The sequence below is a fragment of the Perca flavescens genome, chromosome 3, assembly GCF_004354835.1.
Source record: "Perca flavescens isolate YP-PL-M2 chromosome 3, PFLA_1.0, whole genome shotgun sequence".
Lineage (NCBI taxonomy): Eukaryota > Metazoa > Chordata > Actinopteri > Perciformes > Percidae > Perca > Perca flavescens.
Genome location: NC_041333.1, coordinates 41,188,714 through 41,209,503, shown reverse-complemented (window position 1 = coordinate 41,209,503; position 20,790 = coordinate 41,188,714). Strand labels below are relative to the sequence as shown.

The 20,790-nt window shown below is 41.9% G+C and overlaps 1 protein-coding gene across 1 annotated transcript in view; it reads right to left on the bottom strand.

Moving 5' to 3' along the window:
• abcg1 (ATP-binding cassette, sub-family G (WHITE), member 1) overlaps positions 1 to 18,985 on the bottom strand; it is a 30,120-nt gene extending 11,135 nt beyond the window's left edge. Inside the window, exons 1-9 of the mRNA XM_028573782.1 lie at positions 18,748 to 18,985; positions 9,162 to 9,279; positions 8,225 to 8,357; positions 7,766 to 7,816; positions 7,545 to 7,690; positions 6,166 to 6,289; positions 5,432 to 5,546; positions 4,069 to 4,205; positions 1,001 to 1,102 (exon numbers count right to left, since the gene is read on the bottom strand). Coding sequence (XP_028429583.1) covers positions 1,001 to 1,102; positions 4,069 to 4,205; positions 5,432 to 5,546; positions 6,166 to 6,289; positions 7,545 to 7,690; positions 7,766 to 7,816; positions 8,225 to 8,357; positions 9,162 to 9,279; positions 18,748 to 18,970 — 1,149 coding nt within the window. The 5' untranslated portion in view covers positions 18,971 to 18,985. The remainder of the gene's footprint in view (positions 1 to 1,000; positions 1,103 to 4,068; positions 4,206 to 5,431; positions 5,547 to 6,165; positions 6,290 to 7,544; positions 7,691 to 7,765; positions 7,817 to 8,224; positions 8,358 to 9,161; positions 9,280 to 18,747) is intronic.
• Between the last annotated feature and the right edge of the window lie 1,805 nt (positions 18,986 to 20,790).

Genomic DNA, 20,790 nt, shown 5'->3' with positions numbered 1-20,790 from the left:
CCCTGGGCAACTCCGGAGAAGAAAAGAGTCCAACCCCTATCCAGGAGTATGGTTCCAGAACCGAGACTGTGCGTAGAGGTAAGCCCCACCAGATCTAACCGGTAACGCTCCACCTCCCGCACCAGTTCTGGCTCCTTCCCCCACAGAGAGGTGACGTTCCACGTCACCCGGGGCCATCATCTGCTGCCCGGGTCTGGTCTGTCGAAGCCCCTGACTTTCACTGCCACCCATGTGGTTTATTGGCATTTCTAAACCAATCACAATCATCTTGGGTGGTGCTAAGCTCCAGACGCAGCGACGATGTCTCTGCAAAATAGTCTCAGGAAGGAACTTGTTTTGGTGGAACATGTGTACGTTCAAAAGTAGTTTTAGTTGTGCAACAGAAAACTCAGATTGGACAGATAGTCTAGCTGGCTGTCTGGATTTACCCTGCAGAGATCTGAGGAGCAGTTAACCATAGTCCTCACAAATCCACCAGAGGTTAGAACGCCAACACAGAGACAGAGGAAGGGGACGGATATCCGGCCGAAACTATAGGACAGCCGCCGGATCGTCCAATAATGAAATGCCATAAATAAAACATCATCGATACAGACTACGGAGCACCTGAAAGGACACAGGGAATTTTATTTTCTTGTTCACACATGAAAGTTTCTTGTGGGCAAGAGAAACTTGATACTTGTCTCAGGAGCACGCAAAAGTATCTTGTGCACACAAGAAAACCAATCTGAGTAGCAGTCAGAATGGCTGCCGAGGAGTTACTCATCTTCCTGAAAATGCAACAAAATGTACATGATAGTGTCATCAACAAACTGAAAGATTATGAGGTAACTCTTCCCCTATTTCACTATCACAAGATATTTTATTGTGTGCACCAGAAGGTTTCTCATGAGCAAGAAAAAGAAAATCCCTCATGGGGCCGAAAACGTCGGCAGAATAAAATTAGATATGCATATGTTTCTCTGTTTGTGTGTCTGTGTGTGTGTGTGTGGTTTCTCACAGAGTCTCTGAGGATGCTGAGGAACGTTCTCCTGAACAGGATGGAGAACTGCGTCATGCAGCTGGCCGAGAAACTGTGACAACCTTCAGACGCCGAACTCTCCTGAGAAAATAAGAGACGGAAAACAATAAATAAAGATGTAAATTACAGCAAGAGGCAGTTCATTGATAGTATACCCCAACAGTATTGATTATTATTGTATTGATAAACTGTTAAACTAAATCATGATACATATTGATATTTTGGTTTGAAAATGACTTATTTATTATTTATGTATCAGCAGAAAATTACAGAAAGTTGATCTTTTAATTGATTGTCATTGTGTCACATGTTGCATCCATCCATCTTCGTCCGCTTATCCGGTGTCGGGTCGCGGGGGGGAGCAGCTCCAGCAGGGGACCCCAAACTTCCCTTTCCCGCGCAACATTAACCAGCTCCGACTGGGGGATCCCGAGGCGTTCCCAGGCCAGGTTGGAGATATAATCCCTCCACCTAGTCCTGGGTCTTCCCCGAGACCTCCTCCCAGCTGGACGTGCCTGGAACACCTCCCTAGGGAGGCGCCCAGGGGGCATCCTTACCAGATGCCTGAACCACCTCAACTGGCTCCTTTCGACATAAAGGAGCAGCGGCTCTACTCCAAGCTCCTCACGGATGACTGAGCTTCTCACCCTATCTCTAAGGGAGACGCCAGCCACCCTCCTGAGGAAACCCATTTCGGCCGCTTGTACCCTGGATCTCATTCTTTCGGTCATGACCCAGTCTTCATGACCATAGGTGAGGGTAGGAACGAATACTGACCGGTAGATCAAGAGCTTTGCCTTCTGGCTCATCTGTCTTTTCGTCACAATGGTGCGATAAATTGAATGTAATACCGCACCCGCTGCACAGATTCTCCGACCAATCTCCCGCTCCATTGTCCCCTCACTCGCGAACAAAACCCCAAGGTACTTGAACTCCTTCACTTGGGGTAAGGACTCATTCCCTACCTGGAGTAGGCACTCCATCGGTTTCCTGCTGAGAACCATGGCCTCAGATTTAGAGGTGCTGATCCTCATCCCAACCGCCAGTGAGTGCTGAAGGTCGCAGGAGTTCCTCAAAGTGCTCCTTCCACCACCCTATTACCTCCTCAGTTGAGGTCAACAGTGTCCCATCCTTACTGTACACAGCTTGGATGGTTCCCCGCTTCCCCCTCCTGAGGTGCCTAACAGTTTTCCAGAAGCACCTTGGTGCCGACCGAAAGTCCTTCTCCATGTCTTCTCCAAACTTCTCCCACACCCGCTGCTTTGCCTCTTTAACGGCAGAGGCTGCAGCCCTTCGGGCCCTTCGGTACCCTGCAACTGCCTCCGGAGTCCTCTGAGATAACATATCCCGGAAAGACTCCTTCTTCAGTCGGACGGCTTCCCTGACAACCGGTGTCCACCACGGTGTTCGTGGGATACCGCCCCTTGAGGCACCTAAGACCCTAAGACCACAGCTCCTCGCCGCAGCTTCAGCAATGGAAACTTTGAACATTGTCCACTCGGGTTCAATGCCCCCAGCCTCCACAGGGATGCACGAAAAGCTCTGCCGGAGGAGTGAGTTGAAAGTCTGTCGGACAGGGGCCTCCTCCAGACGTTCCCAATTTACCCGCACTACACGTTTGGGCTTACCAGGTCTGTCCAGAGTCTTCCCCCACCCCCTGACCCAACTCACCACCAGATGGTGATCGGTTGACAGCTCCGCCCCTCTCTTCACCCGAGTGTCCAAAACATACGGCCTCAGATCAGATGAAACGATTATGCCACCCATGTGACAGCGCACCTGACCCTAGCGGTTCCTCCCACAGGTGGTGGGCCCATGGGTGTCACATGTTGTGTTTTTGAAATTGTCGGTCAGATAAAACAAATTGTTTCAAGAATTTCACAATTTTGCTGACCCACATGATTATTAAGAAAAACATCTGTAAATTAATCAATAACAAAAATATCCCTAAATTATTCAAATATCATGTGAAATATCAGAAACAAAGTCCAAAATTAGCCATTATAACAAATAAATTTAACTAAGGTCTATATTTGGAGTAATCCTCAAAGTTTTAATATATTTTAATATAATTAATATAATTAAAACTGTTTAAATAACAGACAAACAGAAAAGATATGTTTTCAAATATTTCTGTTTACAGTAACTTCCTGCTGAATTTGAAATATTCCAACTATGAGATCATTCAATTGGTACTTTTATGTACATGTTTTTTGTTTGATATACTTTGTGGTTTGTGTCAGCCCAATAAATGTTTTAATTTAAAAAACGTTTCCTCATCCTGTGGGAGAACTGAGGCCTGTACTACGAAGCAAGGTTTGGGGTTACCGAGGTAACTTCAGGTTCAACTGACGGTTTTGTGTATCACGATGGTGGATCACTTGTTGTCGGGTTAAATTGCCATGGTAGGCGGAGGGAATTAAGGATGTTTATCAGCTTCTTGAGCTGTTATTGCAAATACGCACATCAGTTGGAATTATGTTTTTACATACTGTATATATAAGATATGATTTGCTCCCAAGATCACTTAACTGCCAGGGTTGCAACTTAAAGTTTGTGGAATGCACAAGCGTAATTATGGTCAGATTTTAGGGCCATCCACACGGATGAATTTATGCATTCACAGCATTTTAAATTTTTGCAGCTTTTGCAGCTTTCCTTCCTGAGTAAGGAAGCAGCGACTGAGTTGTGTTTTGCCTGTAAAACCATGTCTGTGTTCTTCTTATTTCTGTAGGATTATCGTTTGCTCTTCTTGTGTAAAATATGCGACTCTGGTAGACATGTCCGTGTTTGCGATTGTTCATATGGTGCAAACTCTGCCTCTTTTATATGGACACGCAAGTCGCCAGATTGGGAAACCCTGGGTTGATTGAACTAGTTGTTAACCAGCGTCGTGACACAGCTTGTGCGGGACCGCGGTTGTTAGGTTGGGTGAAGCCAGGTAATGGACATAAATCCAGGGCATGTTGATCTTGCTTTGTAGTACAGGCCTTTGGTCAGTCTGCTGACTTGTCTAAAGTGTACAGTGTGGTGCGTTTGTTTTTCACCTCCTCAGTGCGGGGCCACATGAGCGGGTGGAGGTGAGTGTCTCCGTTCACTTCAGTCTTCTCACACTTCCTGTCCTGGACGGCTCGCACCAGTCGCACCATTTGATCTCCGTGTTCTCCAGACGCCACCTCCATCACTGAACACACACCACAGGGACTTTTACTCAAGTGCTCTAACTACAAATTACTTTGTAGAAGGATTATTGAATGGGACTACTGGGCACAAGGGGCCCTGACTCACAAAGACCCCCCACAAACGATCATGAAGAGATGCTGAAGGATCACAGACATGACTACAGAGATGAAAACAGACACAAACAGACATGCCACCCCTATCAGGTTGCATCTATTGCTCTGTTTGTTGGTGTTGAAATTAGTCATTTCTATTATGCATCGCATGTGGATGTGGACGATCATGCATTGAGGCAATGACAGACCATAATAGATTATACTACTACTACTGATGTTGCTTGTTGATTTTCCGGTCGCTGCTAGAAGATATTGTAGAAACAATAAAAATAGTTCAGATATATCTGACTGCTTCAATTTGATGATGAAAACCATGTGTAGAAATATCTGTATTGTCGCCACAAAATGAAAACTGGCAGCTGATTGGACGAACGTGTCACGTGGGTCTGGTTTCTCCGGAAATTCAAAGCCAGACTGTCAGGGCGGCTCGTTCAGAACACGATCTCATATTGTCCTAAATTAGTTCACCGAAACGTGTTTCTGAAAACATTTTAAGCGAGAAATAGGCCGTACAGTTGCTGAATCTGTCTTCATTTCAGATCAACAAAGGTCAGTTTAAAAGATTTTCCTCAGATTTTGAGAGACTCTAGTCATGCTCATCCTGCTTCCTGTTTCCTGGTTAGCTCTCCACCAATCAGATGGGTCATTGAGTCCGACTGCCGGCAGTGCCCGCCCCGCCGATTATATACGTCAAATCGGCCAAAATGAAGGCCAACGGCCCCTCGGATGGACTATGGCACGGAACACACCGAACAGACTCGAGTCACCGACCTCGCCAGACTGTCAGACGGCCAATTATCGGCTTAGTGTGTCTCGGCTTTTAAGCGACTTAAATAAGTTAGAAAAGTTATTTATTAGCATTAACCCTGATAACAAGTCAGGTAAAGCAATATTTGAGTGGTTTTAGGGAATGTTCTGGAAAATCCTGAAAATAGCTGTCGACGCGTTGTTCAATCAAAACAACACAAACAACAAAATGTTACTTTAAGTCCTGTGATGCAGATACAATTAAGATCAAACATCCTGCTGCGTTCAACAGAAATATCTTTCCGTCACCTGTAAACACAGGTAAAACATGTGAACCAGATAGAGATACGAGGGCCGAGGATCTCACCGAAGTCGGCCGGGTTGTGGTAGGTGGGGCAGTTGAGTCCGAGCTCTCTCAGGTAGGGAACCAGACTGCAGACTTTCCCTCTGTAGATACATTGACCCTGACTCAGCACGTACAGCTACAACACACACATAATAACAAGTGTTACCATAAAAATATGATAAAGCGTGAGTATTCAGATCCTTTACCGCAGTGAGAGTAAAAAATACGTAGCAGAACATGGAACTAGAATAATCGATTAATCAGTTTCAGTCATTTTTTATGAAAATAAAGTCATACTTGTGTGATGTCAGCTTGTTAAATGTAAATATTTTCTAGTTTCTTCTCTCCTCTGTGACAGTAAACTGAATATGTTTTGAGTTGTGGGCTTTGGGAAACACTGATCCACACTTTTACCATTTTCTGACATTTTATAGACCAAAATAATGTATCATTTACCATTAATCCAGATAATAATCCACCCATTAATCCATAATGATTAGTTAGTTGCAACCCTAATAAAACTGAGGATTCAGTTTTGGATAGTTCAGATGTTTTAAAGTGGGGTTGTGTGAGATCACATCCATATCTCAATCCATCAGATTTACAGGGGTTCTGCTGTGTATGATTGCTTGTGTTGATTAATATTAACAGTCCTTATAACCCAGATATTATTCATTAAACCTATAATTCTGTGTGTGTGTGTGTGTGTGTGTGTGTGTGTGTGTGTGTGTGTGTGTGTGTGTGTGTGTGAGGACCTTGTCAAAGAGTTCAAACAGTTTGGCACTGGGTTGGTGGATGGTGCAGATGACGGTCCGTCCTCCCTGAGCCAGAGCTTTCAGCAGAGAGACCACCTGGAAACAGGACGAGCTGTCCAAGCCGCTGAGACCCGGGGAGAGAGAAAGAAGGAAGAGTTGTACCTCATTAGAATTGTTTACTGGTGCCAGGTCTATTGAAGCCATTGGAGTGGGCAAGTCCCACTATCACCCGTCTGTGTTGTTTAACCTCTGACTGAAAAAGCTATTACAAAAGAAAAGTAAACCCATTATGAGAGGTTGACTGATGATTTGTATCTAAGTGCAAGCCATTATTTTCCAGAATAAAGCCTGAGTCTGCACTCTGTGTGTACAACAAACTTCGAGCTAGTAAGCTACACACTGACAATGTCAAGTTTTGAAGAACATTTGGATGGTGTAACAAGGCAGGCCTGCTTGGTTCTTTCGGGTAATGATTGCACAGATTTACAAAGAATATGTTTACAGCACTTACTCTCTAACTGGGACATTTTGGGACCCATTGGTGGGATTGCTGTTGACGAAGTACACACAGCGATACACTGCTAAGAGCAAATTAGATTTAACCATGTATCAGCTAATTTAAATAGCTCACGTTACTGTCTTGTGTGAACAGTTCACTTCATTTAATATTGGAAGTGGCATTTACTTTTGCATGGTGCAGAGCCACCGTCACTGGGTCCAGAGCTTAGCACTGCCCAAAATGATTGTGATTTGTTAAACAAAATGCAAATAACCCATAGTGTTTTTTTCTAACCTGGAATGGGCAGCTTTCACATACAAACACATCTATGTACAAGGAAACAGCTTTTGAATAGCTGTAAAAAGGAAACCTCAGTCCATGTTCGGACCTCCAGTCGTGAATGACTGAAACCGTTGAGATAAAGAGTAGATGGAGTGAATCAGGACACAGCTGTTGTGTGAGAGGACAGGTGAAAAGTCTGAGCTCCGACAGCAGCCAGGGTTATTTATAGAGAACGTTGAGTCACACAAGGACTTACAATCTGTGCTACATGCTGACGACACCTTCTATCCTTAAATACTGGACTCAGGAAACAGAGTTAATTCCTCTGCCAAGGAGCTCATGTTTCCTCTTTGGTTTGTCGTTTTTTTTGTCTGTCAGCAGGATTAAAGAAAAGAAACTTTTGGCCTGATTTCCATTAAACTTGGTGAAAGGGTGTAGCATGGGCCAAAGAAGAACCCATAACATTTTGGAGCAGATCCAAATCACAGGTTACATTTCACTTTTGAAAAATCAAATTTCACTACAAAAGTCAAAGTGGCATAAAACAGGTAAAATACACTTTTGTGAAAGACTAAACTTCACTCTGAGGTTTACTGACCTAGTGGGTTCATCGAAGAACATGACCGGAGGATTATTGACGAGCTCCAGAGCGATGGCCAGCCTCTTCCTCTGACCCCCCGACAGGTGAGATGTCCTGGTCTTAGCACAGTCCAGTAAACCCAGAGCCATCAGGATCTCCCGCACCTGAACACACACAGTCTGCTTACACCTCTGACATCCATGTATACGAGCAGGAAGTAGTCGGGGATCAGAACTCACCATCTCTCTGCGAGCCTCCGCCTTCTCCTGCAGCTTCAGGTTGGCTGAAACCTGCAGAGACAAGATTCATCAGTGACGGCCCAGATCCTGGATACGAGAATCACATGGGAGTCGTTGGAAGTTGTTGGGAGTATTTGGGAGTCGTAGGGGGCCATAAAGAGTAATAAGGGGCCATTGAGAGACATGGGAAGTCATAGGCATGCGTAGTGAGTCGTTGGGAGTTGTAGGGGGTGTTGCGAGTTGTTGGGAGTCCTATCGGGCTGTTGAGAGTCATAGGGAGTCATAGGGAGTCATTGGGAGTCGTAGAGGGCCATTTGTAGTTGCAGGGAGTCGTTGGGAGCCATAGGGAGTCGTTGGGAGCCATAGGGAGTTGTTGGGAGCCATAGGGAGTCCTTATGAGTCTTTGGGAGTCGTTGCGAGTACGTTTACTGCAGTAAAGGATCAGATTACTTCCTGTACCATCATGGCTTCCTGTATGGTGAGGTGAGGCAGCAGCATGTCGTCCTGCATGATGTAACAGGAAACCTTCCTAAAGGAGCGCAGGTCTCTGGGCTGACTGTTGATCAGGATCTCTCCCTTCATCCCCGTCTCTCTGCGTACACATATAGATATATACATATGTTATACATATAAATCAAAAGTCAAACAATGCTCCACCCAAAAACACTAAATACAAAAAGATCACTACATGCAAAAGGATTACACTAAAATAGAACAAAATAAGTAGTTTTAATAAATATTTTAGACTTGAATGTGAGTCTTTAGTTTAACTTCAGGTCAGTTCTCGTCTCTGCCACTGAAGGTCGCTCTAACTCCTCACATTGGTTTCACAGGACTCTGATGAATAAATGAATGGCTGATGAGCAGAATCAGATAATTTATATATCATATATAACATAGGTTATCTTTTATCACTTATAATAGAGTATCAGGTTGTTTTTTTTGGCAGATTCGCTCGTTGCACGCAGAGAAAGTAGACCAGATGGCGATATATTGCTGAAGATCGGGGAGCTCCCGTCTGCTGTGCGTCTGGCGGAAACAGCCCATCTACATTTCATGGTTTTAAAATCTGGCCCAACTAAATTTATAATTGAAAAGCCATGCTGTAGAGCCTTCATCCTATGTTGTATCTAATTGCTCTCTAACTGTCATTATTCTGAAACCAGGTTTCATCATGAGTGTAACCAGACCAGAGGGAGGGACACAAGTAGCATACTTTGTAATGAAATAACCTTAGCGGTTATCTGTAAAATAAAACACTGAGACAGATAATCTGCAAATTGCCAACTATCTGCACCAATAAGTAGCCAGGCGGCTAACTGGTCGACCCCTAATAAATATTCACATTCAAAGCCACAGATCTGACTGAATCAGACTTCAGCAGACCGGTACCCACCTGTACCCGGCCAGGATATTCATGAGGGTGGACTTCCCGGCCCCTGAGGGCCCCATGATGGCCACTAGCTCCCCGCTGGTGAATTTCCCAGAGATCCCTTTCAGCAGAGTTTTGTAACCTGAGACAGAAAAGAAACAATCAGTCTGCAGGTTCCCAGCCACTCGAAGGACCGCTCTTTGTCCTGAGTTCTCGAGTCGGGTTTCACATCAGTTTGGAGGTTTTATTCTCCGTCTGGTTTCACATGAATCTGACACCTGAACACACCTGAACCCCGTCAGTCACAACTTTCTCCTGGAAAAGCATTTGAGAGAAAGATTAACTTCTTACTACAGCTGCAACGATTATAGATTAGTCGTCAACTATTAAATTAATCCCCAACTATTTTGGTAATCGATTAATAAGTTGGAGTCATGTTTTTATGTAAAAAACGGTCAACTTGTGTGATGTCAGCTTGTAAAATGTGAATATGTTCTAGTTTCTTCTCTCCTCTGGGACAGTAAACTGAATATCTTTGAGTTGTGGACAAAACGAGACATTTGAGGACATCATCTTTGGCTTCGGGAAACACTGATCCGCATTTTAGAGACCAAACAACTCATCGAGAACACAAGCCACACATTAAACCACCATGAAGAGAATCGTTAGTTGCAGCCCTAACAGTCTTGTTCAGATTATTGATTGGCTGTTCATGAGTTTTCTCACGCTGATCACAGAATTATTTTTAAATAGTTTGTGGACCAATTAAGACAACCAACTGAGGATGTTGCTTTTTAAACTAAAAGTAAATAAATACAAATCTTGTGTGAGAAAAAAACTAGTCAAATCAGATTAAAATAATGTCCAAATGTTCAGCAACACAAACGATCAGCGCCAAACAAAACTCCTCAGTTATGCACTAAGGATGGTTATCGTGATATCGATATATATCTGATAAATAATCAGATATTAAAGTGTTCTCAGTTCTGCTGCTTTCAGTATTTTGTTAAAATACATCAAACTGCTTGTTGAATTTAAAGCAACACTAGAGAACTTTTCCCTCTTCGGTCCCCCTACAGGTTGTCTTATTGGAACTACAGCTCGCGCTACCGGATCTGGCAAACTTGCAGAATGTAATGAAATGTAATGGACAATTCCACTTCCAACCTGTAGGGGGCCCAAAGTTCTCTAATGTTGCTTTAAAACTAATGAAAGGAAATCATTTCCAACTTTCTTTTATTGAAAAAATTGAACATTGTAATTAACATAAAAGGCAGCAGTAAAAAAAGAATGGCAGTTACATTTTAAAGTGCAGTTTTCTGCTGATATTTTCTTTCAAATAACACAAAAAAATCTTTGAATGTCTTTGCCGATATGTTGCAGCCTTTAGCGATGTGTTTATTGCACCAGTTGATATCGCGATGACAATAAAAAAAAACATTGTGCAGCCCTACTTAAAAATAAATAAAAAATATCAGATGAGTCACTTAACAACTCAACATTTCATGATTAATCATAAAAATGTTGAAGCTTTCTTCGGCTTTTATTATCTAAATCCCCTAACTTTGCTGTAAGTTTTGATATTTCATACTTTTATTGTCATAATTTTGTTGAGCCTGATAAATATTCTTGTTATTCTATTTTCGCCAAACTGAGTTTTAGTTGTAATTATTTTTGTGTGTGCTGTAAATTAAGTTTTAGTGACCACGAGTTTCTGATCTCTCCAGCATCCACTCTTTCTCTTTCAATTCATTTCAATTCAGTTCATTTATGAAATGGGACATTGCAAATCAATAAAATGCATGATTTTGCATGGGTTAAAAATGCCAGATGCATTTATCGGTAGTTCCCTTCCTTCGATGTTAAAAAATGGCTTTTTTAAAATACAAAGAAAAAAAAACAAGGACATTACAACCAAAGCTGAACTTAGCACAAAACAAGAAGCAAAAAGATCAGCAACAAAACGGGGTCAGCCCTATGGTCCCACAGCCCTATGTTCCCACAGCCCAATGTTCCCACAGCCCAATGTTCCCACAGCCCTATGGTCCCACAGCCCTATGTTCCCACAGCCCAATGTTCCCACAGCCCTATGTTCCCACAGCCCAATGGTCCCACAGCCCAATGTTCCCACAGCCCTATGTTCCCACAGCCCTATGTTCCCACAGCCCAATGGTCCCACAGCCCTATGTTCCCACAGCCCAATGTTCCCACAGCCCTATGGTCCCACAGCCCTATGTTCCCACAGCCCAATGTTCCCACAGCCCTATGGTCCCACAGCCCTATGTTCCCACAGCCCAATGTTCCCACAGCCCTATGTTCCCACAGCCCAATGGTCCCACAGCCCAATGTTCCCACAGCCCTATGTTCCCACAGCCCAATGGTCCCACAGCCCTATATTCCCACAGCCCTATGGTCCCACAGCCCTATGTTCCCACAGCCCAATGGTCCCACAGCCCTATGGTCCCACAGCACTATGTTCCCACAGCCCAATGGTCCCACAGCCCTATGGCCCCACAGCCCTATGTTCCCACAGCCCAATGGTCCCACAGCCCTATGTTCCCACAGCCCTATGGTCCCACAGCTCTATGGTCCCACAGCCCTATGGTCCCACAGCCCTATGTTCCCACAGCCCTATGTTCCCACAGCCCTATGTTCCCACAGCCCTATGGTCCCACAGCCCTATGGTCCCACAGCCCTATGTTCCCACAGCCCTATGGTCCCACAGCCCTATGGTCCCACAGCCCTATGGTCCCACAGCCCTATGTTCCCACAGCCCTATGGTCCCACAGCCCTATGTTCCCACAGCCCTATGGTCCCACAGCCCTATGTTCCCATATTTCTAAGATCTTTCTTAAAATTAGGCCCTGTGTTAGGGTTAGGGTTACATTCAATCTGTAGTCCATTGCTAATGGATAATAGCTTGGGTGTGATTGGCTACCAGATTGGGAGAAAGAGGGATACAATCTAATACATATTTATGCAAAAGGAAATGTGGGAACATAGGGCCTAATTTTGGAAAAACATCTTAGAACTGTGGAAACATAGGGCTGTGGGAACATAGGCACGCTCCCAACAAAACAGAGCATGAACAAAACAACAAACCAGAGAGGACCAAGATAAGACAAGACAGCTGTTAAAGGTGCAGTAAGCGACACGATTGTGGATCTTTGAAGACAACTGCCAAACAAATGCTACCCCCCTTCAGAAGCTCCGCCCCCCAGATTCACGGACAGATAACTACTGGCCAGCTGCATGAATGTGTGCAAACCAATAAAACCAAACCAAAGCAAAAAGGCTGATGATGTTGGCCGGCAGAAACCACTGAAGACTTTATCTGCTCAACGCTCTTTAACGAGATTATCACGTTTAATCTGATCCAATCTGGGTCACTCTCTCTGGCCGACAGTAACCTTCGCTGCAGGATTACCAGCGCTGGAGTCAAGACCACGTTTGTCAAGTCCAAGACAAGTTCAAGACCGAGGAGCCGGTGAGACCAAGTCAAGGCCGAGTCCAAATGAGCGACAGTCAGTCCAAGTCAAGACAGAAAAGAAAGAAACCTCTTCAAGAGCATTTGTTTCACTGCTGATAATTCATGTGATGCGAAAGCTGTGAAGATTTAAGATGATTATTTTACTTTAGTAATTAAAAAAAGCATTAAAAACATTAAAAAAAGCTTTAAAAACACTGAAAAAAGCAACAAAAACATTAAAAGTGTCAAAACTGCGTTACTGTGTAATGCCTTTCTGGCTGTAAAATACATCCTTACGTTGAAAAAAGTAACAAAAACTTTGGTTTTACGTTTTAGCTCACGGGTATTTCTCTAAAATACATTTATCTCATTATTTGAATATGACATTATTTGACATGAAAATCTGACATAACATTGTAGATATGATAGAAAATACAAAAAGCATAATATGTGATGTAATGACCTTTAACACCAGATTTCTATATTTTCTAATAAGGTACCAGTGAGGTGATTTTAAGGAAGTGCTGCAATGTGTTCTAGGAGTCAGATGCACTAATGTTAACCCACATGTTGTCCTCGGGTCCAATTTGACACGTTTTCAAAATTTCCAAATCAGAATTTTTTTTTTAATAAAAATTACCCAAAAATGTGATGGGTTCCATACAATAAATGCTCTTTAATGCACGTGCAATTCATGATCAATATTTTTAAAGAATTTTTGATGTTTTATTCAAGTTCTGGCATTTCAAAAGAGTTGAAATGGTTTCATAACTTTATATTCTGACTAAACTTAGAGTCTTTGAAGTCTCTGATTATCCATCAACATACAATCCTCTTATATTAGTCTAAATATTTCATTATTTCTGCTTTTTTAACTCAAAAATTAGGTATAATTTCCTACAAAAGGGGATTATTGTCCATGAATTCCCAAAATAAGTGTAAACCTAGTGGTAATAACTTGGTGTTAGTGGTGTTTGGTGGCTGGGTAACAAAAGAATCAAAAACATAGAAAAAAGCATCAAAAGTGTCGAAGAAAGGGATATAAATGTCAGAAAGTGTGTCAAAAAGTTTTTTTTTTATTTTGACCCGGGAGGACAACAAGTGCACAGTCGACAGGAAGACAGCACAAGCGTTAAAAGCTGTTTTTTCCAAGTTCAGACCGAGCTCGGGGAACCCAAGGTAGAAGCCAGTCAGCAGAGCGAGTGCGATAATGTCCCTCTGCGTAACAAAGAAGTTCTTTTAATATGAGTATTTTTTTGCAGCATTTACAAGCTTCCTGGGACAGAAACCCATGGAGGAAGAGGAAGATGGAGAAAGATAGAAACAGGTGGAGGAAGAGGAAGTTGGGAGGGTTCTCTTGTCCCTCAGCGTTGACAGGAACATTTATTTATATCGCTAACGTTTGGAGACGACAGTCATCTCAGTGGCAGATTAGTGCCAATGAACTGCAGTTACCTCTTTAACTGCACTTCAGGAAAACCCACAATGCATCTGTCCGCCACCTTAAGCCTTGTGTTGTCCTCCCGGGTCAATATTAACTCTTTTAGACACTGTTTATACGTTTTTTGTTGCTTATTTCAACATTTCTGGCACTTTTTCCCATTAACACCAGTATATTCACCACTAGACCTATTTATTTTACATTACTTGACATTTAGCTGACCATTTTATCCAAAGCGACTTACAATTGTTATATATGTCAGAGGTCACACACCTCTGGAGCAACTAGGGGTTAAGTGCCTTGCTCAGGGACACATTGGTTGATGTATGGCAGTGGGAATCGAACCCAGGTCTCCCACACCAAAGGCACGTGTCATATCCACTGCACCATCACCACCCTAGTTAGCACTAGTTTTACACTTATTTTTGGAATTCCTGGTCAATAAACCTCATTTATAAGCAGAAATTATGAATGATTTGGACTAATGGTTAAGATCAGAGGAATGAAGGTAATGGATGATCACAGATCTGTCAAAGTTTAGTCAGGATAATAATGCTATAAAATTGGATACAACACCCAAAATTCTATGAAAATAGAGATCTGATCCTTAATTTTCTTTAAGAAGAGCGTCTTATGGAACCATCCATGTTATTTTGGGACAATTTGGTTAAAAGAAACCCAAATATAGGATCTATAAACTTTGAAAACGGGTCAAATTTGACCCGAGGTGAACAGGAGGGTTAAACTCGGACGTCATTTGATCATAAGGAGGAGGAGGAGGAGTTCCTTTCAGGTGAACAGGTGTGAACGACTCCTCACCCTGTTCCCAGGGAAACTCGGATATGAACAGGAACAAAGAGCAATCGGAGGCTTTCTTTACACACCGAATACAACAACAGTGGAACGTAACTCACACTGAGGTTGGATTTCTTATCGTCCTGTATTCATAGTAGGGCTGCACGATATGAGGAAAATATGCCATAGTGTTGTTGAATATCACGATAACAACATTACTTGCAATAAATGCAGATATTTAGAGTTACTTCAGGGGGGCCCCAAGTTATTGTTTAACTCTATAAAAAACGTTTCAAAAGGTAATATGTCTGAAAATTTACATAAACATGAGTCCAACATATTATTAGAAGAAGAAGAAGAATGCCTTTATTTATCCCGTGAGGGGAAATTCACAATTTTTAGCATAAATCTCCATATTTGTGATTTGTTTTTAACCCTTGTGTTGTCTTCTTGATGACCAGGCCACTTTTAGTTTTTCTGGGTCAAAATTCTTGTTTTGATCAGTTTTTTCCAAGTTTTTTGTCACTATTTGCGATGATTTTGTCGATTGTTACCTTTTTCCAAGTTTTGAGTGATTTTTGACACTTTATTCAAAGTTCTTTTATCAATTAGTTTTTTCAAATGCTATAAAATGTATTAAAACACCCAAATTCAATGAAAGTAGGTAACTGATCATTATTTTATTTATGAAGAGCGTTCTATGGAACCATCCACGTTATTTTTTTGACAATTTGGTTGAAAGAAACCCAAATTTCTGATGTAGAAACTTTTTGAAAATGGGTCAAATTTGAGCCGAGGTCAACGGGAGCGTTTACATTTACACAACATTGTGGTAGCCACTAAGGTAGCCATCCACAGATACCGTTAAGCTTTAAGGATTCACTGTGCCACATGTATGTTTAACATTAAAACATGATGTATAAAGATACAAATATGTTAATTATTATTTTAATAACTTAGTATTGTATGCAACATAAAACAGTATGTATAGAGGCTTTAGGCTGCCCACACGTTACAGTAGGCCCAGTTTAATATGCAACACAATTTCAACTCAATTTGGTGGGGGTCCCTGCTCCGTCTTTCTTTTAGCTAAGGGGTCCTTGGCCTGAAAAACAAAGACCCTTGCTCTATTGAACAAATTCAACATTGAATTAAATATAAAAGGCAGCACTAAAAAAAAATTGAATTTAAAGTGCAGTTTTCTGCTGATATTTTATTTCAACTAAAACAAAATATCTCTAAGTGTCTTTGCCCCAGTTGATATCGCGATGACAATCAAAAAAATTAATATAATGTGCAGCCCTAATTTATAGTTTTTAGGTGACGTTCCAGCAGTCCACGCCAACCTGGAGGGGAAAAAAAGCTGCCCTCCACCATCTGGGAACGAATCAGCTCAGCTTTTACCACACTGTAGCCAAAATGTCAGATAGTTGTTGTATATGCACTAACGGCACGTATAATTATGACTGCCAGTTTTAACTAGCCCTAACCCTAACCCCTAACCCTAACCCTAGCATAGCTGACCCCTGACCCTGGCCCTAGCCATTAATCCAAACGCACATTAAATATCATAAACAAAGAAAAGGTAGAAGTTAAGAAGATGTTGTTCATGTCATCGGAGTACTTCTTAACCCTGGTGTTGTCTACCATTGGACTATGAACGCAGGTCCTCCCGCGCCAAAACTGAAAATCAATACATTTTCTGACATTTTTGTCCCTTTTTTCAACACTTTTTTCAAAATTTTTGGCACTTTTTTGCCGTTGAATGCTTCTTTTCACTAGACTACTAAAAACAACAATCACACACCAACTTATTGTTAGTTTTACAATAATTTTTTGGAATTCATGGTCAATAAGTTTTGAGTTGTAAGAAATCATCCATCCGTGTTATTTTTGGGTAAATAAAATTAGGTAGGGTTAGGGTTATAGAAATTTAGAAAACGGGTCAACTTTGACCCAAAGACAACACAAGGGTTAAGGGGAACGGTGTTTTAACCCAAATCAAGATCTTTTTTCTTATCTTAACTAGTTGTTTTGGTGTCTAAACTTAACTGTCATGGCCGCATGACGCTCACCTTTGTCAGCTAAACTTAACGCTGAAAGGACCTTCCCCTCAGGGTGCTCTGTACCCGGCTCAGAGTCACCTTTTCTCCACTAAACTTAACTGTCATGCGACCGGCCACCAGTAATTTTCATAGGAGATCTGAAAACCCGTTCATGAGGCGCACGTTGTGAAAAGTACATAGTTTTAAACATGTCGTTAACGTTGTGAATTGAAACAAAACTACTTAGGTTAGGTTTAGAAAAAGGGAATGGTTTTGGTTAAAATAAGTAGGCAAGTTACGTTACATACAGACATTAAGATAAGTTATGTAAAAAACTTTTAGTTTTACATGGGGACACGAACAACAACGAACTTGTGTTAAAGTTAGTTCGTCCCTACGTGGATTTGATTAGAAATTTATTTGTGATATGTCAAAAACTAATTTAACGCGGGACCCAAACATTTCCCTTCTAATGTGATTGAGAATACAGTGAAGGTGGTTTTGTTTATTTTCTCTCGGCGTTGCTTCTAATCTGGCCTGCAGCTATTATTTTTAGCAGGAGACCTGCTGAGATTAATAGATTACAGCCCGATAATCCAATACACACACACACACACACACACACACACACACACACACAAGGAAGGAAAACCCTGAAATAAAAATAGAACAAGAGGAAGGTAACCCAGTACATTTACTCCAATACTTCATATGTAAATTTCTGATGGTTTCTGGCAGATGACCACAACGCTGCAACTTTCGCTCTTTAGCATTTATCTTAGCGCAGCGCTATTGGAACCATAAACAACACTGGCTTGGCCGCGTCACCCGCCCCGGCAACGGCCATATCGCCAAACTCAAGGCTTCAAAACGGCAGTCCACAAATCAAGTCTGTTATTTTTGTTGGTAACTTTCGGGATAATAAAAGTGCACTGACCCAAAGTCAAAGTCAAAGAGATTTCAATATTTAATATCAATTTAAAGAGATTCTGTTATAGGGCTTTTCGTTATATCTTTTTTTTTTTTAAATAGATCTATTTAAAAAAATATGTAATTTTATTTATAGATTTTTTTAATTCTTTTTATTTTTTTTATTGTAATTGCGTTAACTGTAAAATATGATTTGTATTGTCAAATGTTGTGTGATGTGAAGTAATGTCTTTGTGCGTATGGTGTGTAAGGTGATGTTGGAAGAATAGCCTTTAGCTTATGCTGAAGCTAATGGGGATCCAAATAAAACAAACAAACCCAACAACATATAGAACCATAAGTTGAGAGGTTTTTAGACATTTTACGGCTGAAAAAGTTACATGTTTGATCTTAAGCTGGCGATTATATAATATATATATCGATAATGAGGTAATTATCAGACCCAGTGTTCAGCGGTGATCCAGTGAATGAAGATCTGCAGAATTTAGAGAACTGCTTCTGTGCTTGGGGTGTAGATGTGTTAAAGGGCTACGCCACCGTTTGTTGAAATAGTTCTTATCACGGTCTCCTCTAGCTGTAGATAGGTGGGGTCTCCTCTAGCTGTAGATAGGTGGGGTCTCCCCTAGCTGTAGATAGGTGGGGTCTCCCCTAGCTGTAGATAGGTGGGGTCTCCTCTAGCTGTAGATAGGTGGGGTCTCCTCTAGCTGTAGATAGGTGGGGTCTCCCCTAGCTGTAGATAGGTGGGGTCTCCTCTAGCTGTAGATAGGTGGGGTCTCCCCTAGCTGTAGATAGGTGGGGTCTCCCCTAGCTGTAGATAGGTGGGATACGGTGGCGTATCCCTTTAACATTCAGAGTTTTTTGTTTATATTTGTTTAAAATCTGCGAAATTCTGCTTCTGCGGATTGCGTGTCCCCCTGGTGGTCTCGGTACCTTTCTTTCTCCACCAGGACCCCTCCCTGACGGAGTACGAGATGTCCCTGAACTCGATGTTGACGGCCGGTCTACGTGGCAGCGAGGAGAACCTCTGGGCCTCCGTCAGGTTGTTGTCCACCTTCTTTAAGTATCCGTGCAGCAGCGGCGTCTGCTGGCTGCCTGCCGGCCGCTGGCTCGCCACTTCGTCCATACAGACGCACACCGTCCGCGGGTCCAACATGAGGTCTGGGGGCCCGTTGGTGTTCTGGGGGTTCAGAAAAAGGATCTGGGTTATAACCACTGTTAACGTTAAGCACACACACACACACACACACACACACACACACACACACACACACACAAGTAAAAGTATACAAGTACAAGTAAGTACACGTACACACACGTACACGTACACACACACAAGTACATGTACCCGTACACACAAGTACACGTATACGTACACATACACACAATTAGATATACACATACACACAAGTACACGCATACGTAAAAATACACACAAGTACACGTATACGTACACATACACACAAGTACATATACACATACACACAAGTACACGTACACATACACACAAGTACATGTACACGTACAAACAAGTACATGTACACATACACACAAGTACATGTACACGTACACATACACACAAGTACACGTATACGTACACATACACACAAGTACACGTATACGTACAGATACACACAAGTACATATACACATACACACAAGTACATGTACACATACACACAAGTACATGTAGACGTACACACACACAAGTACATGTACACATACACACAAGTACATGTACACGTACACACACACAAGTACATGTACACATACACACAAGTACACGTATACGTACACACACACAAGTACATGTACACATACACATACACACAAGTACACGTATACGTACACATACACACAGGTACATACACACAAGTACACATACACACACACAAGTACATGTACACATACACACAAGTACATGTACACGTACACACACACAAGTACATGTACACATACACACAAGTACACGTACACATACACACAAGTACACATACACACACACAAGTACATGTACACATACACACAAGTACATGTACACGTACACACACACAAGTACATGTACACATACACACAAGTACACGTACACATACACACAAGTACACATATACGTACACATACACAGAAGTACACGTATGCGTACACATACACACAAGTACACGTATACGTACACATACACACAGGTACATATACACATACACACAAGTACACGTACACACAAGTACACATACACACACACCTTTTTCACATTGTTTATGAATATTTCTTGGCTTAAACGACTGTTAACTTTAAACCATCAGAAATAACCAGACATTGCAGATACCCCAGTAAATCTGAAGCAGTGGGATGTGTTCAGGACTTTAACCAAACTACTACTCATCTTTGCAGCTCTATATTATTAATTAAGGGATTATTCTTCTGAATAACAAGTACTTCTGATACTTCTGATTAAACAGTGAGAGTATTTTTACACTCAGTTTAAAGCAAAGGAAAAAGATAGAAAGTGGCATGAAAAGAAAAGAATCAAGTTAAAGTACAAGTACCTCAACATTTGGACTGAAGTACAGTACTGGAGTACATGTACTCAGTTACATTACACCAGTGCTCAGTGCATTCAGGATTAAGCTTTAAGGTAAACAAAGAAGTTTCACATTTAAGGACAAAATAAACACGCTGAGTGATCGATATTGTTTTCCATTAAAAAAAAAAATGACTCAAACTCATTTATCGATAATCGGTTTTCAAAATAGTTGGTGATAACTTTAGCAGTTGACAACTAATCCATTAATCTTTACAGCTCTGTTACAGTGTGTACAGCAGGAAACCAAACTGATGGATTAATTGGGAAAGTACTGGTTAGTTGGGTCCCTAGGTCCAGTCTGTGGTCCAGTACGAGAGGAGGACTCACCATGATGATGGAGTTGGTGACGCTGGGGTTGTGGACGGACCAGGCGGCCATCAGACAGGCCATGTCAGG